Here is a 24614-nt window from a genome sequence, read left to right as displayed (position 1 = left end):
GTGGTGCTGTGGCTTAAGTGGTAGAATGTGAGCTGTGAGCAAAAGAAGCCCAGGAACAGAGCCTAGGCCCAGAGTTTTCAAGCCTCAGGACTGGCAAAAAACAAAAACAAAAAACCAAGCTGGAGATGTTGCTTAGGGGTAAACCTTTGGCATAAGGCCCTAGGTTCAAAAACCCCACACTGGGCTTCATGCCCAGATAGTTGAGCTCAGTAGGTCTGGGGTGGAACACTCCATCTGCAATTCTAGCCAAGCCCTTGCTGCTGCAGAGGCTGCTGCTCTGTGCGCCAGACTCTTAAGCAGCACTGGTCACGAGAGAACCTAATTGGCCAAGTGAGCAAAATTCAGCTGTGGGGCTCTCTTTGGCCCTGGTCCCACTTGCTCTCCACACCTCTAACCCCCACATCCATCTTCTTTGTGGCTTAGGCCACGGCGCACAGCAGCCTTGGTGCCAGCAGCCAGGGCCCAGCAACCTCTCATACATCCATGCTGTTTGCTAGGCCTACGTGCTGTTCTCAGCCAACCTTGGCAAGTAGGACAGGGATGGGCAATTGTTCCAGAAGGGGGAAACACGCACGCTGTGGAAGCGCCAGCCACAGTGCACCTGACACACGCAGCCAATCCCAGGCTCTTCCAATGCTGGGGCCGGAACTAATGGTTATCCGACGTTTCTCTTCACTACTCCCATTCCATTCTTTCCAAGTTTTATTCCAAAAAAAATAAGGTGAAAGAATAAGGTGTCCATAAAGAATAAATCATCATTTACAATTAGTAATCAACTAGACAAAACATCAAGGCCCCAACTGGGGGCACCATGTCCTGTTTGCCCAACGCCCAAGTCTGAACGGCCGCCGGGCGGAAGATGCTATTTTAACCCAGAAGTAGAATGTGACAGAGGCACAGACCCCAGTCCTCTATTTATCCTTTTCCTTTTGCTCCTTCTCCTTCTTCTCCCGCTCAGCCTTAGCTTCCTCTTCCTCGTGTTTTTTGATCAGCTGTTCCACCTCCTTTTGTTTGAGAACTCTGATCACCGTCTTCCCATGCTCCCTGGTGAGCGTGGCAATTTCCACTGGAAACAAGCACACACATCACGTGACACACACATCACAGGCCACAAAGCTGTCTACTCACCTTACGCTGAGCCTTAACTACTCTGCGTGTTTATGATTAATATGACTCATATTCCCTTAGGTACCTTTATTTCAGTCTGGGACTTGAACTCAGGGCCTGGGTGTTGTCCCTGAGCTTCTTTTGCTTAAGGCTAGTGCTCTATCAGGAGTCACAGCTCCTTCTGGCTTTTTGGTGGTTCATTAGCGATAAGAATCCCACTGCGCCGGGCGCCGGTGGCTCACACCTGTAATCCTAGCTACTCAGGAGGCTGAGATCTGAGGATCGCGGTTCAAAGCCAGCCCGGGCAGGAGAGACCGTGAGACTCCTATCTCCAATAAACCACTAGAAAACCGGAAGTGGCGCTGTAGCTCAAGTGGTAGAGCGCTAGCCTTGAGCTGAAGAGCTAAAGGACAGCGCCCAGGCCCAGAGTTCAAGCCCCACGACCGACAAAAAAAAAAGAATCCCACTGTCTTTCCTGCCTGGGCTGGCTTCTGTGATCCCCAGATCTCAGTCTTCTGAGTAAGATTACAGGTGTAAACCATTGGGTCCTGGTTTCATAACATCTTTTCCATTTCTACCTCAATATTTTCTCCTCACCCATGCCAACTTTCTCAGCAGCCATTCTCTCTCTCCCTTAGATGTGTAGTCAGCAGCAGCTCTTTCACAGACTTGTTGTGAGCAGTGCTGACAGAAGGAACCCTCATCTCCTTGATGGAACCCACCCATGCTTCGCCAAACCTTCTCCCAGTAATGACACTTAACCCTTCATGGGCTTTTCAGACCAGTGGCAAGAAAGGAAGTTTCCAGGGCTATGGGCAAGAAAAATCACCTGAAACCTGCGAGGGAGGGATTTCTGGTGTGGGGAAACAGAATGGGGGCCTCCTTCATGGAAGAGGGAAACTTTTTGTTTGTTTGTCCAAGACCAGGACTCAAACTTGGTATCTGATGCTTTTGTTCACTGGGTGGTGCACCACCACCTGAGCCACAACCCCAACCCCAAGTAGACAACTTTTTTTGTCAGTCATAGGGCTTGAATTTGGGGCCTGGGAACTATACCTAAGCTCTAAGCTCTTTTGGCTCAAGGCTAACACTCTACCACTTTGAGCCACAGTGCTGCTTCTGGTTTTCTGGTGGCTAATTGGAGATAAGAGCGTCATAGACTTACTTCCAGCTTTTTTCTTTTTGCTTATGTGGTGCTGAGGAATCGAACCCAGGGCCTCAGGCAAGCGCTCTACCACTGAGCCACCTTCCCAGCCCCAAGAGCGTCATAGACTTTCCTGCCCACACTCGCTCTGAACTGAGATTCTTCTAAAAAAATAACTTTTGATCCTGGGAGTGAAGTAACTCTCCACTAACCCATCTGTTCATTAACCTCAACCTTCTGTGCGTTACATGAGATCATGATTTAAACTGAATACTACTTAACATAAGAGATGAGCAGGGGCTGGGACTGTGGCTTAGTGGTAGTACTTGCCTAACATGAATGAGGCCCTAAGTTCAATTCCTTTGTACTACATAAAAAAAAAATAAAAGTTTTTAAAAAAGAGATGAGCAGGCTGGGCACTGGTGGCTCACCCATCATCCTAGCTACTGAGGAGGCTGAGATCTGAGGATTGCGATTTAAAGCCAGCCCATGCAGGCAAGTCCATAAGACTCTTCTCTCCAATTAGCCACCAAAAAGTGGAGCTGTGGGGCTGGGAAAGTGGCTCAGTGATAGAGTGCTTGCCTTGCATGCATGAGGCCCTGGGTTCGATTCCTTAGCACCACATTAGCAGAAAAAGCCGAAAGTGGGGCTGTGGCTCAAATGGTAGAGCACTAGCCTTGAGCTGAAGAGCTGAGGGGCAGGGCCCAGGCCCACAGGCTCAGGCCCCACGACCAACCAAAAATAGTAGAGCTATGGCTCAAAGTGGTAGAATGCTACTCTTGAGAGAAAGAGCTCAAGGACAGCATCTAGTCCCCAAGTTCAAGCCCTATAATGAGAGGGGGGGAGGGGGTATATGTAGTAAAGCAGGGAAGTTTCTGAGGACTCATGGTGAATGTTCCATCTTGGACAGGATGAAGTATATATGGCCTACACATAGATACACAGCCATGCATTCTTTGTCACACACACAGAAGCATAGGTTGATACAAAGTCTTGATTATCTACTACCTGGGACAGGGTCTCTAGGCTTTTGCTCACCAGTACTAACGGAATTCAGGTTCAAGTCCTAAGCTGTCCACAGGGTACTGGACTGTGGTTATACAAGTTTATCAGGGCTCCACTTAACCTCACTTAGGGAGCAGGTGCAGTGCCACATGGCTCATAAGCGCTGCTACAGTGGAGAAGGGCAACACGGCAGACAGAGCTCCGTGCACTTGATAACTCTCACTACATCATTGGTTCCCTGGCTGATCTACTGGGAGAGGGCAAGACAGTGGGAGTTACCTTTTTCAGCAGACAGTTTACTAACATCCATGGTCTTATTCAGCACTTTGATGGCCAAAGCAAGTGCCGACTTCAAAGTCATTTCCCCCTCTTTGTAGTCTTGTTTTAACATTGACACAGCTGCCTAGAAAACAAGGAATCAACACAGAGATTTTTCTTCAACTTTTGCATATGTTAAGTAACAGATCTGTCTAAAAGAACAACACATAAGCCGGGCGCCGGTGGCTCACGCCTGTAATCCTACTCAGAAGGCTGAGATCTGAGGATCATGGTTCAAAGCCAGCCCAGGCAGGAAAGTCTATGAGACTCTTATCTCCAATAAACCACTAGAAAACTGGAAGTGGCGCTGTGGCTCAAGCAGTAGAGCGCTTGCCTCGAGCTGAGGAGCATAGGGACAGTGCCCAAGCTCAGAGTGCAAGCCCCACGACCGACCAAAAAAAAAAACCAAAAAACAACACCTGTTCAATGTGTATCCAATGAAACCAGGAAAACTGAGAGAAGGAAGGTTGGGGAATGACGGGGAGAATGAAGGGTGACATCGATGAAGACACAGTATATTCATAAACTGATTTGATGAGTGGTAACTCCTTTGTACAACTACTTAACACAGTGAAAATATAATTAAAAACAAAACAAAACATGCCAGGCACCGGTGGCTCACCTCTGTAATCCTAGCTCATGAGGCTGAGATCTGAGGATCGTGGATCAAAGCCAGCCCAGGAAGGAAAGGCTATGAGACTCTTATCGCCAATAAACCACCAGAAAACCGGAAGTGGTGCTGTGGCTCAAATGGCAGAGTGCTTGCCTTGAGCTGAAGAGCGGAGGGACAGCACCCAGGCCCAGAGTTCAAGTCCCACAACTGACAAAAAAAAAAAAAAAGACAAATGCCTACTTTTTCACTGGCATTGCAGGCAGTAAAAGCCGTCTTCATGGTAGGGAAGGTAGACTGGAGATGGAGTGAAATGGGGCATGGATACTCTGTGAAGGAAAGCTTTTGTGTGCAGATACTGAGGTGGAACTTGGGGCCAGAGCACTGTCCCTGAGTGTTTGTGTTTACTATTTGAGCCACAGTTCTACTTCCAGCTTTTTTGAGTGGTTCATTGGCGATAAGAGCCTCAAGGACTTCCTGCCCAGGCTGGCTTTGAACCATGATCCTTAAATCTCAGTCTTCTGAGTAGTCAGGAAGACAGGTGTGAGCCACAGGCATCCAGTACAACAGAAACCAGATACTGTCCACGGCATGGAAGCTGTGTAGCGATGATCACTGCTGGTCACACCATCTCTACTCGGGTTTCAGGGCGGCAGACATACTCACAGCACTGTTATTTCCAATGCATGTGGCTTTCCAGCCCCCGTAGTTCCCACTGGGGTCACTCTGATACAGCTGGAAGCCATAGTGCTTGTCCCAGCCGATGTAGAGCAGTGAGACACCAAAGGGACGCTTGCCTGAAGAAAAGGGAAAGAAGCTGAACACCAGCAACCTGAATTCAGTGTCCCATTAGCCACCCGAGCTCAGCTGGTGTGGCTAATGCCTCCACTGTGAAGTTAAGCTGCCTGAGCAGCTTTGTGCTCACAGACTCCACCTGTTTCTGGGATGCAGACCCAGCCAGAAGGACACGAGGACACAGCAGCTCAGAGCTGAATCACACTATGATGAAGAAACAATCTGTTTCCAGATATAGAGAACGTTACTTTGGCCTTTCAATTTCCTATTAATAAACTATATGGTGATTCACATGTGGGAAGAGATTTGTGGGGCCTGAACTCTGGGCCTGGGCGCTGTCCCTCAGCATTTCAGCTCAAGGCTAGCGCTCTACCACTCAAGCCACAGCGCCACTTCCAAGCCTTTTCTGTTTATGTGGTGTTGAGGAATCAAACCCAGGGCTTCATGCATGCAAGGCAAGCGCTCTACCACTGAGCCACCTTCCCAGCCTTCTTTTCACTGTCTTAAAGAGGTTATTATTCCTCAATTTTTTTTGTGCCAATCATGGGGTTTGAACTCAGGACTTAAGTGATGTCCCTTTGCTTTATTGCTCAAGGCTAGTGCTCTACCACATGAGCCACAGCTCCACTTCAGGCTTTTTGGTGCATAACTGGAGAGAAGAGTCTCACAGACTTTCCTTCCCTAGCTGACTTGAAACTCTGATACTCAGATCTCAGCCTTCTGAGTAGCTAGGATTACAGATGTGAGCCACCATGTTTGGCTGTTTGTGGTGTTTACAACAGTATTTCTAAGAAGCTTAGTACCTCCAAACTGTGTGTAAGCCTGTTTGATATCACATAGTGCTGTAACCAACTGCTCACAAGGAATCGGCTCTTGATACTGTAATAAATACCTAGGATAAAGAGAACAGTACGTGAGTATTTTCTAAAATACACACACCTAAGGAATATGCCCTCTGAAAACAAATCTGTCATAAGGACAGCCGAATGGTCACTTGGAACTTGAGCAAATATCTACATGTTCCAGTATCCTTACAATAAATAATAGTTTTTTGTTGTTGTTGTTGTTGTTTTTGGTTGTGGGGCCTGAACTGTGGGCCTGGGTGCTATCCCTGAGCACTTCAGCTCAAGACTGGCGCTCTACCACTTGAGCCACAGCACCACTTCTGGCTTTTTCTGCTTATGTGGTGTTGAGGAATAGAACCCAGGGCCTCATGCATGCAAGGCAAGCACTCTACCACTGAGCCACCTTCCCAGCCCTATTTTATTAATTTTAAGCTTTTTTTTAAAAAATCATACTTAAGTAGTTGTCCAGAGAGGTTACTACCCAGCAAATCGTTTTATTAATTACAATGCAACTTCATCAGTGTAAGAACACTGATCAGTAAATAACATTTTAAGTTTATGAAAAAAATTCAAATCAACAGGATTTTAAATCAGTTTTATCCCCATAAAAAAAAATGAGTTCTTTCTCTCATAACAGCTGGTGTCACACCATCAGTCACGCTGCTGCATCCATACCTTTGAGCGATGAGCCTCAGTTCGTTGGTCAGAACATTAGCATCAGAGGTGATGCCGGCCACACTGCACGCCATGTCCCTGGGAGGCGAGAGGACTGATGTTTAACAGGGAAGGGGTTAATAGGGGGTCAATGTCAAGAAGTATAGGAACTATTAGGATTTCACCAAACTTGTTTTACAGAAGCAGCTAAAATCCCAAGTTTTATCTTGTGTGTGTGTTCCAATCTAGACATCATCCACTGTCACAAAGCCTAGTGAAGCCTGTGGGCTGCTGAGCAGGCTCCAAAGAGTCTCCGTACATAAGTGCCAAAGGCTCCAGTGACCAGCTAATGACCAGCTTTCCCCTGCTGGCCAATGAAGGTGGGATTTTCCAACTTTCCATTAACTGCAAAGTTTGTACACCCAAACAGGACAGAAATCCTGTACGACTGGGGGTAGTTGGCCTATGCCCAAACTTCCAACAGCTCTCTTCTTTGGTAAAGATTTGGTGTAATTCTACATTTCTAAACAGCCTTTCTAAATACTTCAAGGGCCTGCTATATGCCAGGCAGTCATTACATTCATTTTTACCGTATTTAGACTTAAAAAAAAAAAATCACCCTGAGAATCTGTAAGGCCCTAAGTCAATAGCCAGCATAAGCTTACATAGCATATATTGGGGAAGCCCAAATCTGAACTCAAATTTAAGGTTCACCAGGTGCTGGTGGCTCACGCCTGTAATCCTAGCTACTCAGGAGGCTGAGTTCTGAGGATCACGGTTCAAAGCCAGCCTGGACATGGAAGTCCATGAGACTTGTATCTCCAATAAACTACTAAAAAGAAAAAAAAGAAAAAAAAAAGAAAAGAAAAAAAAAAGCCAAAGTGGAACTATGGCTCCAAGTGGTAGAGCAATAGCCTTAAGCAAAAGAAACTCAGGTACAACACCCAGTCCCTGAGTTCAAGTCCCAGAACCGGCACACAAAAAAAACCACAAAACAAACAAAAAAGTAGGAAGTGAAGATGTGTCTCAAGTAGTAGAGGGCCAGCCTTAAGTGAGAGAGTTAAGGAGACAGCCCTGAGTTCAAACACTAGTACTGCCATAAAAAAAAAAAAAAAAAGTCTAAGCTTTTATCAGTACACATATCACAAAATCACAATAATGTGATTTTTGTGGCTTACTGGTAGAGTGCTTGCCTAGCATGCATGAAATCCTGCATTCGATTCCTTAGTACCACATGCACAGAAAAAGCCAGAAGTGGTGCTGTGGCTCAAGTGCTAGCCTTAAGCAAAAGAAGCTCAGGGATAGTGCCCAGGCCCTGAGTTCAAACCCCAGGACTGGCAAAAAGGAAAAAAAAAAAAAAAAAACTACATACTTCCATTATAATAAATACTCTGAATAAGTAAAAAAGGAGTAACACAGAATACCGAGCCTCAGTTTTCAAGCAAAATAAAAGCAGAACAAGTTTTCACAAGTAACAATAAACTGCTCAATTCCACCTTGTCACCCACAAGAACCCTGCCCAAGCATGCAGATGCCATGTTTGGGAGAGAGTAAAACAGTTAAAATTCCTTCCCACCTCTCACTTACTCATTGAGTTTGTAAATTTTTTCGGAAAAAAAGACTTCATCAAGAAGCTTGTGGATGTTGCGTCTCTCTGCAGCAAGCAAAACACCATCATTTGCCAAAATTCCCAAGCAGGTGCCTGCATGTCCAATGGCTTCCATGGCATATTCAACTTGATATAAGCGACCTGCAAAACACAGCAGTGAGAAGCCTGGGCTCCTCAGTGCTCCTGCTCCACTGTCCAGAGAAAGCCAGCACGGCTCCAGCCACAGTCCCATTTAGTTTCCTTATGCATGAGAATGACACTAACATCCCCCAAAATGTGTATAGATTTCCCTTCACAAAAGTCTAACACTTTAGCTGGGAACTGGTGGATCACCCTATAATTCTAGCTACTTAGGAGGCTGAGATCTGAGGATGAAGGTTCAAAGTCCAGGGCAGGCAAGTCCATGAGTCTCTTTATCTCCAATTAACCACCAGAAAGACAGAAGTGGTGCTGTGGCTCAAGTGGTAAAGTGCTGGCTTGAGCTGAAGAGCTCATGCCCACAGTTCAAGCCCCATGACCAAAGAAGGAAAGAAAGAGAGAGAGAAAGAGAGAGAGAGAAAGGAAGGAAGGAAGGAAGGAAGGAAGGAAGGAAAGAAGGAAGGAAGGAGGGGAGGGGAGGGAGGGGAGGGGAGGGAAGGGGAGGGGAGGGAAGGAAGGAAGGAAGGAAGGAAAGTACTTTAGGCACATAAAGCACTTTTAATTTTTTTACCTTCTGGAGAAAATATAGTGGTTCTGGAATCATATCTTCGAGACTGCAAAAGAAAAAGCATACAAGTATTGCTACATACTGAATACCAACTTGTACAAGCCCACAGATCTTCTAAGTCACAAAGCGTATCTTGGGGCACAGAGTTCAGCCTGGGGGAGGAAGCTGATAAGGAAGAAGACATCATTCCTGTTTCTTCTTCCTTCCAATCCAATTTTCTCATGCAAGTCTGTTTGCTGAATACAGCAATATTACTCATTAGGAAAAGTTTATGTGTAATATCAACTCACCATTGTTTCTTAACTTTACAAAATTCCTGCAAAAAAAAAACAAAAACAGAACCATCAAAATAAAATTCACACACAAACAAAATATAATTCACAATTATTTTCTGGTTCAGGATAACCCACTTCTAATCCCAGCTACTTGGGAAAGGGAAGAATAGAGTATCATAGTTGAAGGCCAGTTTGGATAAAAGTCTAAGACCTTTTCTGAAAACTAAGGCAAAAAGGGCTTGGGGCGTGGCTCAAGTGGTAGACAGAACATAGCACTAGGCCCAGGACCAGCACCAAGACCAAAAAGTGTTTCCTGACTTCATTCAGCTGACTTTTAACTCAGCACCTGAAAAGTGCCAGGAAGCATGCTCCATGGTAGAACATGAAGACATAGGTAAATCCAATCCTTACACAGATTGTATCTCTTTCCTTTTAGGTCTGAGACTGGACTTAGAACTCAGTATCTGACTCTCATTGGTTAGCGCCCTACCAACTGAGCCACACCTCCAATCCCCAGGCACAGATTATAAAGTACTATGGAAAGAGGCATCCATTGTGTGTGAGGTGGAAGAGGGATGGAGAAAAATCAAGGAGCTCTTTTTTGAGAAACTGATACAAGAAACGAGAAGACGAGAGACACAGGAACAAGCTGAGAACCCTCAGGTACACAAGAAACAGGGGGAAAGAAAAGCAAAGGATACCCCAGCCAGAGGAGCACGTGGGACCCAGCTCAGGGGGCACGAAGCACGCCCACGGCTGGAGTTTGACGAAGGGTGCTAAGCTTGGGGAAGGGGGCGGGGAGGTGGACACAGGCGACATCAACTGGAGCAGCCTTTCTTGGTTCAGCAAAAAAAAAAAAAAAAAAGACAATCCTGAGGGCCGGGGCTATGGATCCTCCCAAAATTGGGAGGACCAAGAATCAAGCCTGGAGAGGTAAACACCAGTGTGCCCAGCTTGGTTGAAACCATCCAACCAACCACCCACCCACCCAACCAACCAACCAACCGAGGGCTGGAGGCCTGGCAGGGCTGGATGGAGGCCTGGCAGGGCTGGATGGAGGCCTGGCAGGGCTGGATGGAGGCCTGGCAGGGCTGGATGGAGGCCTGGCAGGGCTGGATGGAGGCCTGGCAGGGCTGGATGGAGGCCTGGCAGGGCTGGGCAGAGCGCTGGCCCAGGAGCGAAAACGTCAGGTAACGGAGTTCGAGTCCGGATGGGGGCCAAACAACAACTGAATTTCATCTCTAAATGTGAGGGGCCCCCGTCCGGCCCCAGGGCCGTCGGGACAGAGGAGAGGCAGGCGGGGTGGGGAGGGCGGGGGGGGACGGAGGGGGACGGGGAGGCCCGCGTGGGGACAAGCACGCTCCCGTCCCCACGCCCGGCCCCATCTCGGATCCACCGGCGTCTCCAGCGCCGGCGTCCCCGCCGCGGAGCCGGCCCCGCGCGGGCCGGGAAGGACGGCGGCCGGCGGGGCCCAGCGCAGGCCCGGCCGTCCCCGAGGCCGAGGCCGGTGCGGAGTCATGGCGCGCGGGACGCGCCGCGGGCCGGCTCGCGCCCCCGGGGGGGGACAGCCACCACGCCCCGCGGAGCCCCCCAGACACCCGCCACCGAGACGCTCACCCAAAGGGACGACGGCTGAGGACCGGAGACCCGGGCGGCGACCGCTGCGCTGCTCCGCTCGGGAGGAACCACTACGGCTGCCGGACGACCCGCGACAAAGATGGCCGTCGCGCACGCGCAGAAGCGCCGGTGGGCGTGGCGGCGGAACACGGAAGTGGGCGTGGGGGCGGGGCCGGCGGCGCCGGGCACCCGGGAACCGGCGCGGGGGGGGGGGGGGGGAAATCGCCCGGGGCGGCGCATGCGCGGGGCCGGGCGGGCGCGGGGTGCGTGCTGTGGCCCTGGACGCGGGGCGCCGGGAGAGGAGGAGTCGGGAGTTCAGTTGATCTTAGGTGTTGGCAGAGCTGAGGGCCGGGCCAGCGCTGTCCCACGGAGCTGAACCCTCATTCGCGTTTGTCTTCCCTGTGAGGACCGAGTGGAATCCCAGCCTGCGCCCTGCCCCGGGCCTGGCCCCGCCGAGGCCCGCGCCCTGCCCGGAGCTCAGGCCCCACCGAGGCCCGCGCCCTGCCCCGAGCTCAGGCCCGACCCCACCGAGGCCCGCGCCCTGCCCCGAGCTCAGGCCCCACCGAGGCCCGCGCCCTGCCCCGAGCTCAGGCCCGGCCCCACCGAGGCCCACGCCCTGCCCCGCTGCGCCCTGCCCGGAGCTCAGGCCCCACCGAGGCCCGCGCCCTGCCCCCAGCTCGGGCCTGGCACCCGCTGAGGTCCGCGTCCTTCGTTATTTTGTGCTGGGCCCTGCGTCTTGAATGCGGGGGCCTTGAACTTGGTCTCCCTCCCCGCCACCCCCCCCAGCACACACATGCACACACGCATGTGCACGCACACACATGCACACACGCATGTGTACGCACATACATGCGCGCATGTGCACACACGTATGCGTGCACACATGCATGCGTACACGTGCACACACATACACACGTGCACACACATGCGCACACACTTATGCATATGCGCACACGTGCACACACGTGCACACGTGTGCGTACGCGCATACAGGCGCACACGTACACACGTGCACGCACACACGCACGCGCGCATATGCACACGCACACAGCGCAGCTGAAGCTCTACTGCTTGAACTACGCCTCCGGTTCTGGCTTTTGTGCCAGGAGAGTCTCTTGGATTTACCTGTCCGTGGACGTCCTCACCATATGACACAGGACTCCAGGCTTCACACTCAGGGAGACCAAAGGAGGACGGCTCTTAGGAGAGGGACACAAAGGCCCCACGCCTATGTGCTTCTGATCGTGTAAAATAGTATGGATTGATGCTCGACCAGAAATGTACTCATTGCCTTTCTCATGCAACTGTAATCCCTCTGCACGGCATCTTTATGATTAAAAAAAAAAAGATTTTCTTTTCAGGTTCTAAGCAAAACAAAACAATATTTATTGAAATGAACTCCAGGAAATGCAAAGAAGTGGATTTTTTTTCTTTGTTGCTTTTTTTTTCTTTTCTTTTGAACTCAGGGCCTGGGCACTGTCCCTGAGCTGCTTTTGCTCAAGGCTAGCACTCTACTACCTGAGCCACAGCACCACTTCTGGCTTTTTTCTGTGTATGTGGTACAGAGGACTTGAACCCAGGGCTTCATGCATGCTTAGCAAGCACTTTACCACTAAGCCAGATTCCCAGCCCATCTTTTTGTCCTGTTGATTTCTCTGTCTTGGGAGTGGTGGGGTGGAGAAACGGCACAGAGGGATGAAGGGTGGACAAATGCAGCAGTGGTTCTCACTGGACACTGTGGAAAGTGAACTACACAACTGTGGGAAGTGAGTTGGAAAAACAGGAGAGATCGAGGGAAGGGGGGATATGGTCCAAAAAGAAATGTAATCCTTTTTGGGCACTGGTGGCTCACACCTGTACTCCTAGCTACTCAGGAGGCTGAGATCTGAAGATTGCAGTTCAAAGCCAACCCAGGCAGGAAAGTTCGTGAGACTCTTATCTCCAATGAACCACCAGAAAACCAGAAGTGGTGCTGTGGATCAAGTGGTAGAGCGTTAGCTCAAGCTGAAGATTTGAGTTCAAGCCCTACCACTGACAAAAAAAACAAAAAAAAAGGGAAGCAACGTTCTCCTTGCTTGACTTATGTAACTAACCCTTGTGTCCATCACCTTTATAGTAACAAGAAAAACAATTTTTTTTTTGTCAGTCATGGGGCTTGAACTCTGGGCCTGGGCACTGTCCCTCAGCTCTTCAGCTCAAGATTAGCACTCTACCACTTGAGCCACAGTACCACTTCTGGTTTTCTAGGTTTATTGGGGATGAGTCTCACGGACTTTCGTGCCCAGGCTGGCTTTGAACCATGATCCCCAGATCTCGGCCTCCTGAGTAGCTAGGATTACAGGCGTGAGCCACCAGTGACTGGCTAAAAAAAGTTTTAAAACTTGGTCCTCACAGCCTCTTGCCCATCATTTGTTAAGTATATAAAACAATCATGACTAGGCTCACTTTTGTGTGTGTTCATTTTGGTCTCTGCTTCTGAATGTTATTTCCCTTGTTAGTATCAAAATGCAGTATTTTATTTTTGCTGAACTGGCCATGTTTGTTCAATACCTACCTCTCCTTTCCAATCTTTTTTTTTTTTTTAATTTTTTTTTTTTGGGTCCGGCCGTGGGGCCTGAACTCGGCCTGGGTGCTGTCCCTCAGCTCTTCAGCTCAAGGCTAGTGCTCTACCACTTGAGCCATAGCACCACTTCCGGCTTTTTTCTTATGTGGTACTGAGGAATCGAACCCAGGGCCTCTGGCATGCAAGGCAAGTGCTCTACCACTGAGCCACCTTCCCAGCCCTCCAATCTTATTTTTATTTGTGCCAGTTCTGGGGCTTGAACACAGGGCATGGCTGCTGTTCCTGAGCATTTGTGCTCAAGGCTGGCACTTTGCCACTTGAGCCACTTCTGGCTTTTTTGGTGGTTAATTGGCTATAAATAGTTTTACAGGCTTTCCTTCCCTGGGCTGGCTTCTAACCATGATCCTCAGATTGCAGCCTCCTGAGTAACTAGGATGACAAACATGAGCCACTGACACCGGGGCTCTACTTCGTTGTTTTTTGTTTTTGTTTTCTGGTAGTTTATTGGAGATAAGAATCTCATGGAGGGCTGGGAAGGTGGCTCAGTGGTAGAGCGCTTGCCTTGCATGCCAGAGGCCCTGGGGTCGATTCCTCAGCACCACATAAGCAAAAAGAAAAAAGCCGGAAGTGGTGCTGTGACTCAAGTGGTAGAGCGCTAGCCTTGAGCTGAAGAGCTGAGGGACAGCGCCCAGGCCCAGAGTTCAGACCCCACGACCAGGCCCCCCCCCCCCCCCAAAAAAAAAGAATCTCATGGACTTTTCTGTCAGGACTCGCTTCAAACCACCATCATATCTCAGCTTCCTGAATAGCTAGGATTACAGGTGTGAGCTACCTGGCTTGGCATAGTCTCATGAAGTCTTTACAACTAATCATGAGACAAGTACCTTGATCTTACAGAAAAAGAGACTGAGGCATTAGAAATATTAAAAAGGTACAATGCAAGTAGAGTCAGAGAGATGTAATTTTGGAAAGTATAGACAGGCTGGCAGGCAGAATCATTACTTACAGAATCATCGCTATTCATACATATCCAATAGGTAACTATGGACAGGGTGTTTGAGTACTTAGGCTTCCAGTGTTATCTACAAAGAATGGGTAGTTCAAACTATAAGAATGAATAGCATGTAGCTGGACATCAGTGGCTCATGCCTGTCATCCTAGCTAGTCAGGAGGCTGAGATCTGAGGATTTCAGTTTGAAAAAAAAAAGAAAATGAATAGCATGTCATAGTACACACCTATAATCCCTGCTACTCTGCAGTCTAAAGCAGAATGATCACTTGAGCCCAAGACTTTGAGTCTAGCTCAAATAATTTAGACTTCCTGTTTCAAACGAAATACAACAAAACCCTAAATATAAGCAAACAGCCATTTACTAAATTATACTGAGAGCTGTTAAGAGGAATCAGTGAAGGAAACACAGTGGTATAATTTAAACCAATTATAAAGATAGTTTTACTGACTTTATATATTCATACACACATACACATATATTACAGAAAATGAAAAATATCTGGTAGGGGCATGTTGGATGTGCCTGTAGTACCAGTAGTGGATGCTAGGCTAGGAATATGAGACCAGTCTGGGCAATGTAGTGAAACCATGTCTCAAAAAAAAAATAAAATCAGCAGAGGGACCTTTCTGGGATCAGCCTGCAAACTTTTCCTTTGGTGCCAGTCCTGCTGGGGCTTGAGCTCAGGGCATGGTTGCTGTCCCTGAGTTTTTGTGCCCAAGGCTAGTGCTCTACCAGTTGAGCCACAGCTCCATTTCTGTCCTTTTTGCTGGTTAAATAGAGATAAGAGTCTCAGGGACTTTCCTGTCCAGGCTGGCTTCAAACTGTGATCCAGCTTGAAAATTTCTTCTATTTAGGCAGCTTTCCCTTGCTTATAGTGGAAGCATCTGTCTTTGGAGTTCCAGAGTCTGAGTCTGCTTCCATCTCAAGTTTTGTTTGTTTTTTTGTGCCAGTACTGGGGCTTGGACTCAGGGCCTCATGTTCTTATTTGGCTTTCTCTCCCAAGGTTGGCATTCTACCAACTTGAACCATAGCTCCACTTCTGGCTTTTTGGTGGTTAATGAGAAATAAGCATCCCAAGGACTTTGAACTACAATCCTCAGATCTCAGCCTCCTGAGTAATTAGGAGTACAGATGTGAGTCACTAGCACCCAAGTTATACTCAAGTTATACTCAAGGTTTAGCAGTAATCATGAGAGATGACTTGAAGATCTTAGAGGTTTTATGTGCTCCATGAATATTCACAATGAATCTTCCCTATCGATGTAGGGGAAAAAGTTCCTTCACAAATTTTGACTCGGTCCTACTGAGGTTTGTGTATGTGTGTGCTGGTATTGGAACTCAAGGCCTGGGTACTGTGCCTTAGCTTTTTCACTCAAGGTTGGCACTCTATGTCCAGCTTTTTGCTGGTTAGTTGGGGATAAAAGTCTCTTGGATATGTCTGCTTAGGCTGCCTTCCAACCAAGATCCTCCTATCTCAGCCTCCAGAGTAACTGGGATAGTAGCTGAGATTACAGGAGTGAGCCCTGCAGCCCAGCACCCACTGAGTGTTTTGTTGTTGTTGTGTTTGTTTGATCATCCAATTTAATGTGAACTTTGATCCAGTCCTGGAGGGGGGAGCCCAGATTCATAAGACTTGGCGGTCTGAAACCAGATCTCTTCTACAGCTTGCTGGCCTATATCAAACATCAGTTGCAAGTGCTTCCACCCTGTTTTGGCCGTGATCATGAGGTATTCTTCATTCTCTGGGTGCAGCTGGCAGGAGTGGGCAGCCATAACGAGGGACTGGCTGAAGCGGCTGCAGACAAGGAGGTACAAAGCAGCCCGCTCCACGGCCGTCAGGGGGATGACACTCTCAAACCCAGCGAGCACATGGCCTCCCACGTGCAGGGGGTCCTGGCTCTCGATCATCATGTACATGATGGTGATGGCTGCTTCGAACACGTAGTACCCGAAGCTCATGTCATCAAAATCCAAGACGCCCGAGACTTGGTACGGGGTATCGCCGAAGGGCACTCTGCTGGCCTCCACTAGAATGTTGTGATCATTCAGGTCGCCATGATTAAGACCTGCCGGTGGAGCAAGCATACGAGAACAGTTCAGTTCACTCTCTTCCGTCCCCCCCCCCCCCCACACACACCTTTTTTTCTTAGTGCCGGTTGTACAGCTTGAACTCAGGGCCTGGGCACTGTCCCTGAGCTCTGTTGCTCAAGGCTAGTGCTCTACCATTTTGAGCCACACAGCACCACTTCCCATTTTCTGGTGATTCATTGGAGGTAAGACTCTTAGGATCTTCACTGTCCCGAGCAGATTTCCAACCATAGATCCTCAGTTCTCAGCCTCCTGAGTGGCTGGGATGACAGGTAGGAGCCACTAGCACCCAGTGGCACTTTTGGGTTTTTTGATCTTTTTTTTTTTTTTTTGTCGGTCGTGGGGCTTGAACTCTGGGCCTGGGCGCTGTCCCTCAGCTCTTCAGCTCAAGGCGAGCGCTCTACCACTTGAGCTACAGCGCCACTTCTGGTTTTCTGGTGGTTTATTGGAGACAGGAGTCTCAAGGTCTTTCCTGCCCGGGCTGGCTTTGAACCGAGATCCTCAGATCTCAGCCTCCTGAGTAGCTAGGATTACAGGTGACTAGGTTTTTTGATCATTAACTGGAGATAAGAGTCTTAAGGAAGCTGCTCACGCCTATCATCCCGGCTACTCAAGAGGCTGAGATCTGAGGATCCTGGTTCAAAGCCAGTCTGGGCAGGAATAGTCTGTGAGACTCTCATCTTCAATAAACTACTCAAAAAACTCAGAAATGGTGCTGTGGCTCAAGTGGAAGAGCGTTAGCCTTGAGCACAAAGAGGCTCAGAGACAGTGCCCAGGCCCTGAGTTCAAGCCCCAGAACTAGCAAAAAGGAAAGAAGAAAGAAAGAGAGAGAAAGAAAGAAAAAGTATTAAGGATAGCTTTCCCTCAATGGCAAACTCACACTCTCGAAAATGACTTAATCTGGGGAGGATTTCCTGCTTGAACAGCTGGATGACTTGCTCGACAATCTCCCGGTTTCGGTTGTGGCCCAGGGCATCCACAAATTTCTCCAGAAGAGGAATATTCTTCAGATTCCAGATGAAATTCTCCCGGTGGAGGAGACTCAGTTTGGGGTGATGAAATGTCTAAAGCAAAAGGAAGAAACAGCTTCTTGATAAGACATTCAAAGCCACCGCCATTGGGATCTGCTGGGGGCTTAACTCTCCACTTCAACACCAGCTTCTCTCAAGGACATTGACCTACCCTATTTATAATAGGGCAAATGCAACCAGGCATGGTAGGGCATACCTGTAATTCCAGCACTCTGGAGACAGAGGTGGCTTAGGCTACTTAATGAGCCTTAATGTCTCACTCCAGGACCTTTAGCCACTCCTACTCTACTTCTACCTCTTCTGGTTACTCAACTCTAACCACATTTGGCCACCTGCTGGAGAAGCCTCAGGGCCTGGCCCTGGTGGTTCTGTCTCCCGTATCTGCCTAGTTAATGTCCTGCATTTCCACCAGGCCTTTTATTCAAAACTGCCTCTCCTGCAGCGGGTGCTGGGCGCCGGTGGCTCACGCCTGTAATCCTAGCTATTCAGGAGGCTGAGATCTGAGGATCACAGTTCAAAGCCAGCCCACACAAGAAAGTCTATGAGAGTCTCATCTCCAGTGAACCACCAGAAAACTGGAAGTGGCACTGTGGCTTAAGTGGTAGCGTAATAGCCTTGAGCTGAAGAGTTCAGGGACAGAGCCCAAACCCAGAGTTCAAGCTCCACGACCTCCACGACGACCACCACCACCACCAACAAAAACCCACAAAAAAACAAAACTGCCTCCATGCAAGGACTTCCTAATCATTCCAATTAAAATTCCAGCCATTGGCCAGAGCCCAGTGCTCACACCTCTAATCCTAGTTATTAGGAGGCTGAGGTCTGAGGATCGTGGTTCGAAGCCAGCCTAGGCAGGAAAGTCCATGAGACCTTTTTTTTCTTTTTGCCAGTCCCGGGGCTTGTACTCTAGGTCCCAGCTTCTTTTTGCTAAAGGGTACCCTCTACCACTTGAGCAACAGTACCACTTCTGGCTTTTTCTGTGTATGTGGTACTGGGGAATCAAACCCTAGGGCTTCATACATGCTAGGCAAGCACTCTACCACTAAGCCACAGACTCTTTGTATTTTTATTTTTGTCAGTCGTGGGTTTTGAATTCTGGGCCTGGGCACTGTCCTTGAGCTCTTCAGCTCAAGGCAAGTGCTCTACCACTTGAGCCACAACGCCACTTCCAGTTTTCTGTTGGTTAGTTAGAGATAAGAATCTCATGGACTTTCTTTTTTTTTGTTTTTTTGTTCTTTTTGGGTCCGGTCATGGGGCCTGAACTCTGAGCTGGGCACTGTCCCTCAGCTCTTCAGCTCAAGGCTAGTGCTCTACCACTTGAGCCACAGCACCACTTTCTGCTTATGTGGTGCTGAGGAATCGAACCCAGAGCCTCATGCATGCAAGGCAAGCGCTCTACCACTGAGCCACCTTCCCAGCCCTCATGGACTTTCTTACCCGGGCTTACCATGATCCTCAGATCTCAGCCTCTTGAGTAGCTAGGATTTACAGGCATGAGCCACCAGCACCCGGCTAGTTTTTATTTTTTTATTGTTGGTTGTGGCTCTTGAACTCAGGGCCTAGGCACTGTTCCTGAGCCTCTTTGTGCCCAAGGTTAGGACTCTATACCACTTGAGCCACTGGGCCACTTCTGGTTTTGAGTGGTTAATTGGAGGTAAGAGTCTCATGAGGGGGGCTGGGAAGGTGGCTCAGTGGTAGAGTGCTTGCCTTGCATGCCTGAGGCCCTGGGTTCTATTCCTCAGCACCACGTAAGCAAAAAGAAAAAAAGCCAGACGTGGCCCTGTGGCTTAAGTGGTAGAGCACTAGCCTTGAGCTGAAGAGCTGAGGGACAGCGCCCAGGCCCAGAGTTCAGGCCCCACGACCGGACCCCCAAAAAAAAATAAATAAAAAGAGTCTCATGAGGACTTTTCTGTGGGAGCTGGCTTTGAACCTCAATCCTCAGATCTTAGCCTCCTTGAATAGCTATGATTACAGGCGTGAGCTGCTGGTGCCCAGCTAGCCCCAGACTCTTATCTCCAATGAGCCATCAGAAAGCTAGATGTGGTGCTATGGCTCAATATGGTAGAGTACTAGCCTTGAGAAAAAGAGCTCAGGGACAGTGCCCAGGCACTGAATTCAAGCCCAAGCACTAGCAACAACAACAACAAAAAGAATGAGTCAATAAACAAAAATCCTTCCTAAACCAAAAGGATCCCGAATCTTACCTCCAACGTTTTATCCAACTTGGCAGCTAGTCTTCCAATTTCATACAACAACGGGGGGCCAACAGGAACCTCGGCAATGGGTCTGCCCGGGAGATACGTCATCAGCCTCACCAAGTGGTTTTTGATTCCAGATCCACTGTCTAGACACACAAAATGACATATTCTGTCAACTCTCTTGATCAGTTTTGGGGCTTGAAACTCAGGCCCCACTTCTGGTTTTCAGGTGGTTAATTAGAGATAAGAGTCTCATGGCCTTTCCTGTCCAGTCTGGCTTTGAACTGTGATCGTCAGATCTCAGCCTCCGGAGTAGCCAGGATTACAGGCATGAGCCACTGGTGCCCAGCTAGGAGTGTGATTTCTACCTGTGGTCAAAATGCAGCCATGTGATTGGACAAGAGCTGTCCTGGTGAGCCAGTGGGCTCTTACCAATGGACATGAGGGACGTGGTGCTGTCTCCTTTTGTGCGGCACACAGAGGCAGTAGGGAAGCCAGCTGCTTTGAGGAACATGATGATCTCATTCTGCATTTCAATCAGCTCGGCGTTCTTGCTGCATTCCGTGTTGCTGATTTTGAGGACATACTCCAGGGGCCTGTCCGCACCATCTTTGGGGCGTGAAATGTGAACGTGGAAGTTCTGGTCATCATAGCTGGGAAGTGGCTGGATCTTGGACACTTTGAACCCAAACACAGACTCTACCAGCGCAGAGGCCTGTGGCTCGGTGAACGTGGGCTTGGCGAGGGCCGGGGACGGGTGCGCATCTCCACTTGACATTATACCTGGCAGAAAACAAACGAGAAGCAGAAAAGGAGGCAGAGAAGAAAGGGACTGGTTTAAATGCATTTTCTCAAGACACCAGTGTTTCTCTATACTACTTTTTGTTGTTGGTGGTGGTGGTGGTCATGGGACTTGAACTCAGGGCCTAGGCACTGTCCCTGAGCTCTTCAGCTCAAGGTGTGCACTCTTAACACTTGAGCCACAGCGCTACTTCTGGCATACACTGATTGATGATTGATTGATTGATTTAGTGGGTTGTGGACTTGGTGCTAATGCTCTATCACTTGAGCCACAACTCCACTTCTGGCTTTTTTTTCCCTGATTAACTAAATGTAAGAGTCTCATGGACTTTCCTGCCTGGCTGGCTTTGAACCATGACCCTCAAATCTCAGCCTGAGTAGATAGGATTACAGAGGTGAACCATCCGTGCCCAGCTTTTATTTATTTATTTATTTTTGTTTTGGTCCTGGGGTTGAACTCAGGGCCTGGGTGTTGATACCTGAGCTTTTTTGCTCAAGGTTAGCATTCTACCACTTGAATTACAGCTAAGATTACAAACAAGGGCCACTGATGCCTGGATTGTTGTTTCCTTTTTGACAATAATTTCCCACCCTTAATTTTAACCACAGCATTTGTTGTTTTCAGAAGCAAAATTAAGCTGCCCAGCCTTTGTTGACTAAAGATATTGTTACAAAGTCTAAAGGTTTTAAAACCATTTTTGCACCTGCAATATATGGGAACCAGTATATCCTGTCCAACTGTTTGGGACTTAAGACTTTTAAAGGAATTTTAGCCAGGTGTTACTGGCTTACACCTGTAATCCTATCTACTCTCAAGGCTGAAATCTGAGGATCACCATTTGAAGCCAGGCTAGGCAGGAAAATTCCAAGAGACTCTTATCTCCAGTTAACCATTAGAAAAGTAAAAGTGGTGCTACGGCTCAAAATGGTAGAGTGCTAGCCCTGAGCAAAAAAGCTCAGGGATAGCACGTAGGCCCTAAATTCACGCCCCATGACCAACAAAAATAAATAAATATAAACTGGTGTAAGGCCTGGATTCAGATTGTAAGATGAACTGAAGTATTAACTCCTAGAGGAAAGCCTGAAATTAAATTTCACTTCCCAAGTGCTAAGGATATGAGAACAATTTTGAATTTGATACAAATTATTGGTGTGTGTTGTGTGTGTGTGTACACGTGTGCACACGCGTGTGCATGCACTAATACTGAAGCTTTAACTTAGGGGCCTGGGGACTCTCATTTAGCTTTCTTGTTCATGGCTAGTGTTCTACCACCTGAGCCATGCCTCCAGTCTGGCATTTTGCTGGTTAATTAGGATGGATTCTCAAGGACTTTTCTGCCCCTAGCTGGCTTCAAATCCCTTTCCTCCAGGTCTTAGCCTTTTCAGTAGCTGGGGCTACAGGTATGAGCCATCAAAGCCTCATTGAATGATTAGCTGGTAAAGTTGAAAGGAACAGAAGTTAATCTCTCTCTGATTCAGAACATTTTCCTTATGTGGAGCTTTAGAAAAGCCCTGTTTTTGCCAGGCACTTGTGGCTAACACCTGTAATCCCAGCAACTCAGGAGATCTGAAGATCCTAGTTTGAAGCTAGCTCAGACAGGAAAATCCTTGAGATTCCATCTCCAATTTATCAGCAAACTGCCAAGACTCTTATCTCCAATAAGACAGCAAATAGCCAGAAATGGAGCTGTGGCTTAGCCTTGAGCAAAATAGCTCAGGGACAGTGCCTGAGTTCAAGCCCCAGGCCTGCATTGTTAGCAAAGACAATAAAATATGACCAACCAAAAAGTTGCCAAGGGGGAGAAGTATGTTATACTTAAGTTTCACTGCGGTTCCCAGACCACTGAAACTTTGATTAACCATTCTATAATAGATTATCCTCTAAATGTCTTTTCAAGCTCTGATAACAAACTGCTCAAATTCTCTTTGGGGGCTCTAACAGGCCTTCCCCTCCACCCCTTGTACCTAAAGGACTCTAAGTCATACAATCCGAGACACAGAATAGATCTGCTCTTGAAAGTAAACAAATACACAGGAAGAAACAGCAAACACAATCTCTGGGCAAAGCTTGGAATCCTAGCTAGTCAGAAGGCTGAGATCAAGGTTCAAAGACAGCCTGGGGGGAACAAATCTGTGAGACTATTATCTCCAGGCAACCAGCAAAAAGCCTGGAGCTGTGGCTCAAGTAGTAGCAAAAAAGCAAATCAAGGGCTGGGAAGGTGGCTCAGTGGTAGAGCGCTTGCCTTGCATGCATGAGGCCCTGAGTTCAATTCCCCAGCACCACATAAGAAAAAAGGAAAAAAAGCCGGAAGTAGCGCTGTGGCTCAAGTGGTAGAGCTCTAGCCTTGAGCTGAAGAGCTGAGGGACAGCGCCCAGGCCCAGAGTTCAGGCCCCACGACCAGACCCCCTCCCCCCCCCAAAAAAAAGCAAATCAAGAGCATGAGGCCCTGAGTTCAAGTCCTAATACTGGCACAAGTGCGCCCGTGCACACACATACACAATATGGCAAGAGGAGGAAGGATCCAAATCCTACAGGTTTGCTGGTTTTTATTTCTTGCTCTTGAAAAACCCTCAGGAACCAAGAATTTCCAACTTCAAGGTTGGTGTCAGAGCTCGCGATCTTTGATCTTTGTCCCGCTCTCAGAGCTGGGGGGCGGGGGGTGGGGGAGGGGGGTCGGACCTTCACCTCTGCACTTGGTGCCACAGATGGAACCAGAACCCCTCAACATTCTTCCCTCTCTCCCCAGGGCCAGTGAACGACCTGCAGCTCGGCACCTCTCTCAAGCTACCTTTCTTCTGCAATCTTCTGCTCCGTGCATTCAAGGCTGGGGAACGCGAATCGAACGCTCCACGCCTGGCCCATGAGGACCCCAAGGTTGTCTGCACCCCAACACTCCAGGGCCATCCGACTCCTCCAGGTGGGGCTCAGGGGCGGATCTGCAGGGACTCTAACCTCTCCGGGGGCTGGGCCCGCCCGCCTCTCCAGTCCCAGGCTTTCCTTCTGGGGTCCCAGCCCCGCCACTGACTGCAGCGAGGGGGACGGGGCCCCAGGTCCTCCGCGGTTGTGGGGTGCAGCGGGGTGCTGGAGGAGACCCGAGGCTCTCTGCAAGCCTCCCGGCTCTCGGGGACGTCCCCCACCCCGCGGGACCCGGAGGTCGCCTCTGCCTCCCCCTGCTGTGCCCGGCTCACCCGCCACGGTCCGACGTCCAGGTCCGAACCCGCGGTGCGCCGCGCAGCGATCCACCCGCCGCCGCGCACTCAGGTAGAGTAGGAGGGGCCGCGCCCAGCCCCGCCAGCGGCGACTTCTGATTGGCTCCTCCCAGCTCCGCGCCACCCAATCAGCGCGCACTACTGCAGGCCAGGTTTGGCTTTAACGCCCCGGACTTTGCCCAGCCCCACCCCCAGCGGCTCTAAAGAGAAATTCAGAGGTGAGGTTTCTCATTGGCTTACTGCAACCGAAGCCCCACCTTTGCTGGGCTAGTACCCCAATCAGAATCCGGATACCTCGTGCGTGATTGAAACTCTTGCCTTTCGATTGACTGCGCGAAACTTCACTCGCCGGCAAGTAGCCATTTAGAATTCTTGGGGCCCATGAGTGGCACCTCTCGGTTCCGCCCCATCCACACCAGAGGTGGCGGCGACTTGGACCTTCTTGGCCTTGTAAAGTGTCCAAGTGTCCCAGCGTGGAACTCTGTGTCCTGGCTTTATTCCTACTCTCCCGTGTCTTGGAGGACACCTTCGGAAAGGGCGGCCCCGAGGACCTGGGCTCTGGGGCGCCCGAGTTAGAATGAGCGTAATTGTCAAGGGCGCTTTCCAGCCAAGCAGGACCTCTTGATTGACAGGTCAGAGCTGTCTGGACTGCGGGAATTCTGCTTGACAGATCAGAACGCTCTTTCTACTGCGTGGTTTGATTGACAGGTCAGAACGCTGGCTCTAAGGCCTGGGCTCTGATAGTGTGGTTTGATTGACTGATCGGAACGCTCTCTACGGCGTGGATTCTGGACACCCATCACTGGTGGCCTGCAATTTGGTCTCTATTTTGTGTCGGTGTTTCCACATTGCACCTGCTCTTTTTTTCCCCTCTGTAAGGACACAGCAGGCTATCTACAGTCACGATTATATATGGACTTGGATGATTTTCCCAGCCTCCATCAGCCACCTGCCTTACGTGGTGGCTGTCTGTCATTTCAGCATTGGGGAGGAGGCTAAGGCAGGAGTATCTGAAGTTTGAGGCC

The 24614-nt window shown here is 49.2% G+C and overlaps 2 protein-coding genes across 2 annotated transcripts; both read right to left on the bottom strand.

The window, feature by feature from the left end:
- Positions 1-684: 684 nt before the first annotated feature.
- Positions 685-10785, bottom strand: Psma4 (proteasome 20S subunit alpha 4). The gene is made up of 9 exons (XM_042697727.1): positions 10686-10785; positions 9084-9109; positions 8797-8839; positions 8066-8228; positions 6500-6577; positions 5783-5871; positions 4851-4981; positions 3536-3659; positions 685-1066 (listed from the first exon to the last, which is right to left on the bottom strand). The coding sequence occupies exons 2-9, from the start codon at positions 9084-9086 to the stop codon at positions 912-914; spliced, it is 786 nt and encodes a 261-aa protein (XP_042553661.1). The 5' UTR covers positions 9087-9109; positions 10686-10785; the 3' UTR covers positions 685-911.
- Positions 10786-15832: 5047 nt separating this feature from the next.
- Hykk (hydroxylysine kinase) lies at positions 15833-23708 on the bottom strand. Its single transcript, XM_042697719.1, has 5 exons — positions 23569-23708; positions 20011-20361; positions 19585-19724; positions 17230-17413; positions 15833-16327 (listed from the first exon to the last, which is right to left on the bottom strand). The coding sequence occupies exons 2-5, from the start codon at positions 20354-20356 to the stop codon at positions 15843-15845; spliced, it is 1155 nt and encodes a 384-aa protein (XP_042553653.1). The 5' UTR covers positions 20357-20361; positions 23569-23708; the 3' UTR covers positions 15833-15842.
- Positions 23709-24614: the final 906 nt, after the last annotated feature.

The sequence above is a fragment of the Dipodomys spectabilis genome, unplaced genomic scaffold (genome assembly GCF_019054845.1).
Source record: "Dipodomys spectabilis isolate Male_0828 unplaced genomic scaffold, ASM1905484v1 ptg000228l, whole genome shotgun sequence".
NCBI lineage: Eukaryota > Metazoa > Chordata > Mammalia > Rodentia > Heteromyidae > Dipodomys > Dipodomys spectabilis.
The sequence above is the reverse complement of the archived record's forward strand: the minus strand, read 5'-3'. Positions and strand labels throughout refer to the sequence as shown.